Here is a 12,735-nt window from a genome sequence, read left to right on the forward strand (position 1 = left end):
GTCACTGATCCAAAAATGGTCAGGTTAGTGTCGTCAAAACCAAGAGACACTAGCCCAGCCATTTTCCAGCCGATGACTGGCCGGAAATGGTTTGACCGACCCGACAACGGCAACGTCAGCCAATGGCTAACCGAGAAATGTCTGACTTTTTCTTTTTTGTTTTTTTTTTTCAAGTTTTTGGTCACCCAAACAACTTTGTTCATGTTGTTTTTATCGACAAACGCAAAACCGAAGTTTTAGCCGCTGTCATCCAAAAAGAGCTTAAAACAATTTGACTTTCCATTTGAGCTTGCATTCAAACCAAGTGTAAATGCCACACCTCACTCTCTCATCTACTTGCCCTATGGTTCAACAACAAATCCAACCGGCCTAATTCTCGAGAGCAGATCAGGTGATCTGTCAACTCACTTTAAAAAAGTTATTTGACATCTTCACCGTCCATTGCTTCATCCAAGCTCATGTTCCTTGTGGACAGTGAGGATGCCAAATCATTTTTCTGGCAGATCACTTGATCTGCTCTCCTAACTCTTTCTCTCCTTCCTTCCTTGGGCCTTGGCCAGAAAGATAGTAGAAGAAGAAACGAGGGAGCCTGTCTTGTTGGTTCCCTTCTAAGGATGGCCAAGAGAGAGAAACCCCACGTATACCGATCCCTCATCCTCCTCTCTGTCATCGCTCTGTTCTCCATAGAGCTCCTCTCCTGTAGGGCGTCCCCTCAATTCGAAGGTTTCGGCGAAGAAGACGAGGACCCAATCGACGAGTCGGAAGGACTCGACGAAGCCATCCGTTTCCGCTCCACCCCACATCCCCCCATCACCCATTCATCCGATTTCGAGCCCCCTGAAACAATCGACCCAACACAACAAGAACAGCATAATCATCATTATCAACAACAGCCAGAGCAACAACCACTACCATCTCCGGTTGCATCGACGTTCGGATACTGGGATGAAGACGAATTCGAAGGTATTCCCGTCCCCCACCAGCCCACCAAGGAAGAAGAGCCGCAGCCACCTTCAGAAACCCCGAAAAATCACACCGCCGAAGAGTCCCCAATTCCTCCTTCCGGCAATCGACGGCCCTCATACCTCGTTGAGGTGATCTGCATCAGCTTCCTGATCGCCTTCTCTATCAATTACTTCACGGGGAAGCGGGAAAACGAGAACATCGCGTTGGCGTGGGCGGCGCACTTCGCGATCAAGGATTCGATCTTTGAGAAGAATTTCAGCCTCTTGGGTACCGGCGATGGCAAGGACACCCCTCTGCTGTTGAAGGAAGGGCAGACCGTCTTCAAATTCTACGCGAGCGGGCGGAGGTTTTGCCAGGGCCTTCTGGCCACCATGGAGTTGCAGAGCCGGCACGACCTCATCTCGAGGCTCTACAATTTGGTCGTCCCTTGCAGGGACGAGATCACCTTCCAGGTCTTCATGAACGATGATAGCATGGATCAGGTGGTGTTCGCGTTGGCGAGGAAGAAGGCGGCGAAGGCGATGCACAAGGAGAGCAGGGATCTGCAGAGGTTTGCTTCTTTGCTCTCGCCGCCCGCAAACCGGAAGTGGGTGCCGGATGATTTGGTTGTAGTATCGGAGTCGAGGGAGGTCGCTTCAGATCTGATCAATGATGCAGTGCTCGATCAGGTAATCTGATTAGTTATTATCAGAATACTTGATTCTCTGGTGCATTTGATGTTGTCCTGTTTGGTTTTGCTCTGTGTTTGACTCTCTCACATTTAGATTGGTGCAAGTTTAGTGTTCCTTGTGATGCTTTCAGTTTGGTACGTCTAGCTTTTATTGTTCAACTTTTTCTTTTTTGTTCATCTGGTTTGTTATTGTTGTAATATTCAGTTATTTTTTCTCGTTTTTGTTATAAATGCTTCATCTAGGTGGTGCTTTAGAGTGAGCATAATTTTATACTGTGATTTACCTGCCTTACCAAAGAAATATACGAGTGAAAGGAAGCAAATTCACTGTTTTTTTTGGTAATATGTGCCAAAAAGTACTAAGGAACAAAAGTGTCTAGAGAACCCAATATAGGATTCAAATACTTTTCTTGATTTATGGCAGATTTGGGCTTATCAACAGTGTATTGGAGATGAAACGCAAGCGGTGTGGTGCTTGCCCCAACGGGGTTTGGTGCAGTGAGATTGAGCCTAGGCAGCTAGATGGGTGGTCTGGGTTAAAATCTCACGGGCGTCATCTCCTTGCACATTAAGCCGAAACTAGGCGACTCTCTGGGGCCGAGGGGTGCACTACGGTTTTACACCACCAGAGAAGCGACCACAGGTTTGGCTGGCATAAGTCCAGCATGGCCAGGTCTCTTACTCCAGGGGTGGTTTCTCCGTCCCTCATGGCAAAAACAGCATGGTGCTTTTTTTTTCTCCTCCAAGTTCTGTGGTGGAATGTGGAAAGCAAGCTAATTGTAAAATTAGATCAATGCTTTCTTTGATTGTTTTAATTACAGTCGAGACTACAGAGTATCATTGATGCACCTCTATCTGTTGGCTTGCTGCATGTTTTGTAGCATATATGAGATCTTATGAGTACACTGCTCCTTACTTCCTTACACATTTTGAATGTGTTCTGTATCAGGGATGTGTCTGTGTGCACACGTGTGTGTGTGTTGTCAATTGTGTTAGAGAAGGTTTAGTACCTATACAATATTTTGAGAAAACTGTACATAAGGTACATGCAGCTAAATCAACTTAAAATGTGGAAACTGCAGGTGAGCTAAGAAGATCCTCAAGGGTATAAGAATCCATATTTGGATCATACAGAAGAATGACATTCTGATTTTGAGTTTTTTTTCAGTGAAACCTTCATAAAAAAGAAGAAGAAAGAAAGCCACCATCCTACTTTGAAGCAATCAAAGATGAATAATAGATTCAGCTATAGAAGAAAAAATTGAAGCCGTGCACTACAATAACACTTGGAGTGTTGTGAAAAAGGCCTGTTAACAAGAATGCATTTAGATGTAACTGGGTCTGCTAGGTAGAATGTATGCAACAGAAGCATAGAGAGATATAAAGCACATATGGTCACAAAGGGTTACAAACATGGCTTTGCAAGTTTAAGGATGATACCATCTTTTGCATTATCATTTGATTAGTCATTTTATCAATTAGATGTCAAGAATGTGTTTCTACGCTGAGAGTTAAAAGGGATGTATATGGAACAATCAATGTGATTTTATCAATCCGATACTAAGAAATACATGTGCAAGCTGAATCAATCTATATAAGTTAACAAGCTTCAAGGATGTGGTTTCAAAGTTTCTTCAGTGCAATCAAACATTGATTCATTAAGATACTAGTTGCTAATCCACCTTTTATATATCATGGATTACATGGTTTCATTGGATCTTATACAATGAATAGTCCACTGCTTGAGATGTGACAAGAGTTCAATCTGCATAATTGTGAACCATTAGATACACCACCAACAGTAATGAATAAAGAAATTATCATCACATGAAGGAGATCTTTATCGTGAGCTTGAGGAATTCAGAAGCATGGCTGGTGCTTTATAGTATCTAATTATAACAAGGACAGACATGGCATACACTATAAGCCAAATTTGTCATTTTATGGCTTATGCATCCCATATGCACATGGTGGGCCATGTTAAAAGAAACACTAAATCACCGTTTAGTTTATCATAAAAATGATTGCTTGAGCATTCAAATGCAGCATGTATTTAGTTTTTCTGACACAGATTGGGCTGGAGATTCATATCAAAGAAAAATTGTACCAGGTTATTGTATATATCTTTGTTTAAGATTTGATTTTGGTTTTCTGGAAAGCATGAAACATAAAACCATTGCTAGATCACTCATGGCAGCCGAGTATAAAATCCTCACAAGTATAGTTGATAATGTAATGAAATCAAGGAGCCTCCACACACCTCAAGCAAGAGGCACAATCACACACAAGTAGTTCCAAGAACAGGAGCCACTTATGGGCCAATAAAGAACTCATAAGAAGTAAAAATATAATCTTTATTGATGGGAGAACGCTCACAAAATGCATGCTTTACAAGGGGCTCAAGGACCATATTTATACACAAGGAAGTGAGGAGCTCCCACAATATAGTTGTTGGGATTTCTCAACGGCTAGAATTCTAGTCGTTGGGAAGCCCTCAACAGTTATATTGTCAAGGGTAATAATGCCCTTCACAATATAACAAATGCCAAACATGGCCAAAATAAAGAGAAAAAATAAAATAATAAACAACAGCTCAGCCCCTCAGCCCCTAATGGATTGTTCCTATTACAAGTGTCAAAAGACAAAAACACTCTCGAAAGGTAAAACATATTACATTCACAATACATACATATATATAAAGTAACACATATACTAATACCCCCCTCAAACTCACTGAATTACAATTGGGAGTTTGCCAAGGAGAAAGTGGAATCTGGGAGAGGGCAGCGCCTTAGTGAAGAAATTCACCTGTTGATACTCGGATGGTACATATGGTAGAGTGATGGTCTTCTTCAAGAATTCTTTACAGACATAATGAAAATCCATTTCAATATGCTTTGTTCGCTCATAAAATGTATGATTGCTTGCAATATAGATTGCACTCTTGTTATCACAGCATAATCTTGAGGGTTCCGTTATGTAAACTCCTAAGTCTTCTACGCAACCACACCAATTTAAAAGTTGTAGTGGTCATGACATGATTTTCGGCTTCTATATTAAACAATGATACTTTTTGTTGCTTTTTGCATCTCCAAGATATCAAGAAATCACCTCCAAAAATATAAAAATTGGTGGTTGAGCGATGATCGTTTACATCTCCCCAATCAGAGTCAGTATATGCAATAACATCTAATGGAGATGAAGATGATAAAAATAAACCATGATTAATGATATTTTTAACATATCTAACTATTCTCATTACAACACTCATATGTATTGTAGTGGAGAATGCTGAAATTGATTAGCAGTATGAATAACATGAGAAATATTAGAACGAATAATAAAAAGGTAAGTTAAGGCGCCAACTATTTGGCAATATGGAGTTGAGTCTTTTGGATGTTTTTCATCATCTTTCTTCATTTTTGCATTGATAACTTCTGGTGTATCAACTCTCTTTTTATCTGTAAGACCTTGACCTTTTAATTATCTTGGCTGCATACTTAGTCTTAGACAAAAAATACCCTCGGGGTGAATAAGAAACTTCTATTCCAAGAAAATATCGAAGAAAACCAAGATCTGTCATATCAAAGTTCCTTTTGAGAACATCTTTGATATGACTAACTCCCTGTTTATCACCTCCTGTGATAATCATATCGTCTACGTATAAGAGTAAAATAACTATACCCGCATCAGAGGACTTAACAAACAAGGCAATATCGGTATAACAAGATCTAAAGCCTAGTTAAACCATTACATTGCTAAAACAATTATACCAAGCCTTAGGAGCTTGTTTTAGACCATATAAAGCCTTTCACAAATAAAGAACTTTTTCATGTGCCAAACCTAACTCGGGAGGAGGTTTCATATAGACTTCTTCATTAAGACTTTCATTTAGAAAAGCATTTTTAACATTCATTTGAAAGATAGACTATTTTCAAATAGATGCTATGGTGATGAGAGTTCTAACTGTGGTCATTCTAGATACTGGGGCAAAGGTTTCCTCATAGTGTATCCCATATTTTTTACTAAACCCTTTAGCTACTAGTCTAGCTTTGTATCGTTCTAGAGTTCCATCACTTTTGGTTTTTATTTTGAACACCCATTTACACTCTATGATTTTCTTTCCTATAGGTAATGATTGAATTTCTCAAGTTTTAGCATTTTTTAAAGCTTCTAATTCATTATTCATGGTCTCAATCCATTCATGATGATTTTTGGCCTCATTATACGAAGATGGTTAGACATAGGAGTGAATGACCATAAGACACGCTCTATAGTGGGGTTCAAATGCTTCATAGAATACAAACCTACTAGGTGCTTGAGATATTCTCGTGGATCTCCTAACACTAGATTGATCTATGTATTGACTTTGAGAATACCTCTCTAATGCACACGGTGGTTGGCCTTGTGTACGACGAGAATACGCTTGTAGTTCATTGTGAAGTTCAACAATAGGCTTATCACCTTCATGAGCATCATGAGTGTCATCATTATCACTCTCATGCATATCATGAATATTATTACTTTCATTCACATAATCATCAATAATATCATTATCATGCTCATGCATTAGATCAAATAAAAATGAGTACCCACATGATTTCTTAGACTCAATTTTTCTAAATCCATATTGTTTTTCAAGAAAAGTTACATTCTTTGAAACATAAAGCTTGTCATTTTCAATATCATAACACCTAAATTCATTTTGGTTTTCGGCATAGCCTAAAAAAACACAAGGAATGGTCTTAGCGGAAAGTTTATCATTTTTTTAGAACAAAACATTTACATTCAAAGATTCTCAATCTTGTATAATTGTGTGAGATTTTAAATAATTTTTTAATAGGAAAAGTATTTCCAATAGTAGTATAAGGCATTTTATTAATCAAATAAACCACCATAAGGGCAACTTTGGCCCAAAATCTTTTAGGAACATTTTTTTATATTAGAAGAGTCCTAGTAGTTTCAATAATATGCCAATGCTTTCTTTTGTCCAACTCATTTTGTTGTGGGTAACCCCTTGATCAATTTTTTTTTTAAAAATGATTTGATAGAAATTCTCCTCCGGAATTGGATTTGAATATTTTAATGGAGGCTTTAAATTGATTTTTGACATAACCATGAAATTTTTGAAAACACTCAAATACTTCAGATTTGAGTCTAAGAAAATAAATCTGTGTACCTATTATAATCATCCACAAATATTACATAATAAGAAACTCTTCCTTTAAATATAACCGAGGTCGGTCCCCATACATCCGAATGTATTAACTCAAATGGTTCTTTAAATACAAACTGACTAGTTCCAAAAGGTTGAGATTTCATTTTTTCAAGAATACAACCTTCACAAATCAAATCTTTTTCATTACAACTTTTAAGAAAAGGGAAAAAATACAATTTTGACATACTTGAATGTCATAATCTCCTATGCTTATTTTTAATCTTTTTTTTTTCGACAAAATTACAAAAAACTTAATTGGATAGTTTCAAATTGTTCATGTAGTAGAGGTCTTCTCTTCTATGACTTTACTCGATCAGTTTCTCGGATTGGAGATTTTGTATCAAGCAATCATTAGATGAAAATATGACCTTATATCCATGGTCGGTAATTTGAGAAACAGATAAGAGATTTAAGTTAAGTTTGGGTATTACTTTAATGTTTGGAGACAAAAATTTTAATTAATTTTTTAAGAGTTTTTCAAAGTACCAAAACTTTTGATTTTCAAAGATGTTTCATCGACGGTTGAAACATAAGAATCATTGGAGTTAATGAGACATTTGGATAGTATGGACTCATTTAGAGTCATATGGAAGGAGGAACCGAAATCAAGAATCCAAGAGTTCTTATCGGGGTCCGTGCATATTGAGACTGCCACACTAGATAGAGAGGAAGATTGACCTTTGAATAGTGGTTGAAGAATTTCCATGAGTTGAGCAAGTGAGACATTTTTGAAACCATTATGTACACCACCCTTCTCGCTTAATGATCCCATAGAGGCTACTTTCTTTTCATCTCTTCGTTCTTCTCTTCTCCTCTTTGGGCAAAATGACTTGTTGTGACCCGGCTCATTGCAAAAGTGACATATTATCTTACCACTTTTCTTGTATTCATAGTCATTCAAGTTTCTTTCATAGTCATTTGAGCTCCTTCCATAGTCATTTGAGCTTCTTCCAAAGTGAGGAGGTTTGTAAGCTTTTGTATGATTTTCAGGTCTTGACATAACAAGCATTGATTCTTCATCTTTGGTAGAGTTGAGTTTCTTCAATCTATTCTCTTCTATAGTTAACTCTTCTAAAGTTTCAACTATAGAAGCAACACCTCTTCTTTGAAGGCGAACTGATTTGGTCCCCTCAAATTTGGGTCTAAACCCATTTACTGAATGATAGAAATGCTCCGCTTTGACTTGCTTTTCACGGAGCTTTGCGTCAAGTAGACAATGCCACTTAGGCTAAAGGAGAGCTAATTCATCTCAAAGGATAGAAAGAGCATTGTAATATTCTCTTATGCTCATGTCTCAATGGGTCATGGTCCTCACTTTCTTTTGGAGGTTACATACATGGGTAATATCCTAAGTCACATGGACTCGATTATAAGGTTGATGCACCCGCGTCGACATGCCCCGACACGGGGCGGACACCGTCAACCAAGTGTCGGACTCGGTCAACACACTGCGGCCGAGTTCGTCCATATTTTAAACTCAGTCAACTTTGACCGAGTCTATTTTTGTTCATTTTTAGGGCAAAAAACTAAAAAAAAATCAATCTTATATATATATATATATATATATATATATAGTCGTGTCCCCTAATGGGCACAACTTTGACCGAGTCTTATTATATATATATATATATATATATATATATATATATATATATATATATACATATATATATATATAGCCGTGTCCCCGTGTCCAAAATTTTTGAAATTGCTTGGCATCTGTGTCGTACCTGTACCCACACCCATGTGACATAGGTAATATCCCTTAGGGAGTACATATCTTGGAGATACTTTCAAGCATCACCAGCAAACTTGAATTTTGTCAAACTAAAATATTTTTTTGTCAACACTATTAATGAGTCATCCCATGATTTTGAAATGATCCATTTTTCACTCATTTCATCTCTTTTCGTAGTCGGCAACAACTTTGCTCATTTCTTCTCTTTGAAGCATAACCTTTTTGCCATCTTCATTTTTTGTAAGCACAAGCGTTGGTTCTTTCTCATATCCGTCTACCAAGCCCCATAGACCCTTTTCTCAAATTTTGTGTTTTATTATAGATGCTCACATTACATAGTTTGTGTAATTGAGTCTTATAGGCATGGTGATAATCACTTCTAGTTCATCCTCCATGGATACAAGAAGAGAAAGAAAGAGAAAAATAAAGAGAGAGAGGAAGGAGAGAACGAAAGTGAAGTTCTTTTTGGTACCACGATTACACGATCCACGATCTCATGTCCACACAAACAAGCTTCACCATGATCAAAATTATGATAGCTCTGATACCATATAGTGGAATCAAGAAGCCTCTGCACACCTCAAGCAAGAGGCACAATGACACACAAGTAGTTTCAAGAACAAGAGCCACTTGTGGGTCAATAAAGAACTCACAAGAAATAAAAAATATAATCTTTATTGATGGGAGAATGCACACAAAATGCATACTTTACAAGGGGCTCAAGGCCCATATTTATACACAAGAAGGGAGTGAGGAGCTCCAACAATATAGCTGTTGGGGGCTCCCAATGGCTAGAATTCTAGCCGTTGGGGGGCCCCCAACGGTTATATTGTGAAGAACAATAATGCCCTTGACAATATAGCAAATGCCAAACATAGCCAAAATAAAGAGAAATAAAATAAATAAAAAACATCTCAGCTTTAATGGGTTCCTATTATAAGTGTCAAAAGACAAAAATACACTTGAAGGTTAAAACATATTACAGTCACAAATATATATATATATATATATATATATGAGTAACTAGAATATGAGAACTAGAAATATGGGCATTTCCAACACCTTTTTTGCAAATTCAACCATGTGGATGTGTTTGGCACTGTGAATTTGCTAGGAATCAACCATTGGATCATGTATTTTTGATGAAAGATATGATTTTTGAATGCTTGAATACTTATGAAGATTATGAACCATTTATTTTAAAACCTTAAAAAAATCATGTTTATACATCAAAATCGGGTGATTCAAGAGTGGGTTCTTATAAATCCAGGCATGCAGATCACATCCGTACGGTTAGATTCAAGAGAAAATAACAAAAAATCTATGAAAATAGCAGTTCGCACATTAGTTCTCATATTCTAGTGATTCATATATATATATATATATATATATATATATATAACATAGTCTAACAGATAAAATATTTCGGATTGAATTTGAAAAGATATTGAGAGATAACGTCAGTTAAAAAGGGTAAGCACAACAAGAAACAGATCCAATATACGTATTATTTGACGTTACAGTTGTTTCATTGTTTCTTTATTATTCTTTCCATTCTTTCCAATATTTCCCCTTTGTTTAGTTTCTTGTAAAATGTAAATAGTGGGCAAATATGTAAAGTATCTTTGTATGTTAACTTTTCTTATAATGAGAACCTCATTTCCCTATTGGGAATCGTTTGGACTGAAGCAACAACGCCCCTCATATTCTCGTCTCTCCTTTCTTCTTTGTGAATGCTCTGGACATCCATAGATACCAGATTTAACATGGTATCAGAGCAAGAGAGTGACTGATCGCGTCTATTAAGGTATGTTCTAAGAGAGCTTGTGTTTTTCATCTACTTATTTGCCCTCTTTCTAGATTTTCTCTTCTCTGTCCATTCTTTTTCTTTTTCTTCTTTAATTCATTCTTTCTGTCTTTAATTCCTTTCAACAATCATTCCCAATCAGTTTTTGGTGTTGTGATTTTCTATTTCACAAAAGAAAACCCTCTCTTAACATGATCTCAAATTTTTCCAAACGTCTTGTTTGACGTCAATCTATAAAAACTGTTTTCTTCTGTTTCTTTGGATTTTATGTCATATACTCTACTGATTATTGACCTCACACATCTGATTGGATCCTATTCCCTTAATTTATCTGCATATTCAGATTTGCAGAAAATCTGTTTTGGGTTTCTTTACCATCACTTCATATATTTTGATTGTATCAAAAAATTATTTCACATCAGAAACTGCCAGTTTCTGATCAGATCATTCTTCGAGCTTGCCGGTAGTGAAACCCTGACCTAAAAAAATGGTCGGCAGAAATTAAGTCTTTTATTTTGGTATTGACATGAATACTCTTGTTTATTTCATTCTCCCTGCTATTCTTATTACCTTTCTTATTTATGGATCCAAATCTTCAGTTGTTCCTATCTTCTATTTTTTTGCTTCAATTGGTTTTTGAAAAATTGAACTTCAATTTTCTAACTTGGAATAGGCAAATAACTCCTTTTATTAGGAGTCCGGATCTCTCTGGACAAGCACCTTGATGGGTCCCTCTATCAAAGTATGTTATCAAAGGGGAAAAAGATGGCAAAAGGGTTGTAGTTTCTTCTGTTCATGTCAAAAATTCAGATTTTATTTCATGGATGAATAGGGATATCTCTACCTTGTCACATGAGGTTCTCATTGAAGTGTCTTATTGCACTCCCCTTAAGCTCTGGACCAAATTAGTCTAGACATAATCTCAAATTTCAAAATTCATGATCATGTTCTTGAAGAAGGCATTTTAGAATCTGAAGAAAGGTTCCATGTTGATCACGAAATATCTTAATAAGATGAAAAACATCACTAATCAACTTGCTATGATTGGTTATAAAGTATCAGATAAAGATATGGTCCAACATACTCTCAATGGTTTTGGTCCTTACTATCATGTCCTCTATGCCACCTTACAATATTCGGCATTACTTTTTGCACTTGAGAATTTAAGGGTCAAATGTTGATGCCTCTAAATACTCAACAAGTTATGGTCACTAATATCTCACAACATCGTGGAAGAGGTGGATATTTTAGAGGAAGCAAGGGACATGATCGTGGAGGCAATCAGGGTGGCTGAGGTATATTGCCCACATTGAACATCCCTTCTAGCAATGCTACACAAGGGCGACATCCTATTCCTACTTGCTTCATATGCAAGAAACCAGATCATATTAAAGCAAATTGTTGGTTCAAGAATGATCCCATATATAATCTAGGGACAATACAAGACAAGAATCAAGGCAATACCAATTTGGAGGTCAGAGTAGTGGCCTTGTAGGACTCAATTTAAAGCATAATAAACAAGGGGGTGTGGTATCTTGATTATGGTGTTGCCAATCACACTGCAGGTGATGAGGGTAAGCTCTTAACATTGGTTCCTTGTCATGACAAAGCTAGTATTGTTATTGAAGATGGGACTTATCACCCCATCACACACACTGAAAATGTGTCAATTCCTTTGACCAAATCTACTTTTCTAAATCTTTCTAATGTTTTTTTTGTTCTCAACATCAAGAAAAATCTTGTTTCTATTTTTAAACTTGTTGATGATACCAATTTGTGTGTTTTATTTACTAAAGATCGGAAAATATTTACATCTTCAAAGAAGATCCTGCATCCAAATTAGTTGGTTTTGTTTTGAAGCCTAGTCTAGAGTCATTTAGTCCATTTGTTTTGTTTAGTACTTCTGGTTTAAATAAAGCCAATGTTTGGCATAGTCGTTTTGCTTATTGTAGTCGTGGTTTTATTGAGAGATTGGTTTATAGTAAACTTATTCATGTGTCTAGTTTAGAATGTGAGTATGTACGTGTTATCTGTCCAAGTTGTCAAATTTCAATGAGTCATGTACTTGCAATTCTTGGAATAAAAGAGTTTTGAAACCTTTTGAAATTGTGCATTTTGATGTACGGGGGTCAACACCCAATGCATCTTCCTTTAGTAGTCATTACTACGTTTCTTTCATTGATAATTTCTCTCGTTATACGCAAATATATTTTATGAAGCATAAACATGAAGTGTTTATTATATTCGCGAAGTTTCGTCCTTTAGTTAAAAAATAAATTTTTATGTATATTTTGAATTTTCAGTGTGATGGTGGAGGCGAGTACTCTTTGAAAGAA

The 12,735-nt window shown here is 36.7% G+C and overlaps 1 protein-coding gene across 2 annotated transcripts in view; it reads left to right on the top strand.

The window, feature by feature from the left end:
• Nucleotides 1-508: 508 nt before the first annotated feature.
• The window catches only part of LOC149847321 (uncharacterized protein At5g49945-like), a 36,743-nt gene continuing 24,516 nt past the window's right edge, over nt 509-12,735 (top strand). For both annotated transcript variants that reach the window (XM_089996928.1, XM_089996929.1), the window contains exon 1: nt 509-1,634. In XM_089996928.1, coding sequence (XP_089853054.1) covers nt 615-1,634 — 1,020 coding nt within the window. In that variant the 5' untranslated portion in view covers nt 509-614. The remainder of the gene's footprint in view (nt 1,635-12,735) is intronic.

Source organism: Nuphar pumila, chromosome 2, assembly GCF_984573655.1.
Source record: "Nuphar pumila chromosome 2, dmNupPumi1.hap1.1, whole genome shotgun sequence".
Taxonomy (NCBI): Eukaryota; Viridiplantae; Streptophyta; class Magnoliopsida; order Nymphaeales; family Nymphaeaceae; genus Nuphar; species Nuphar pumila.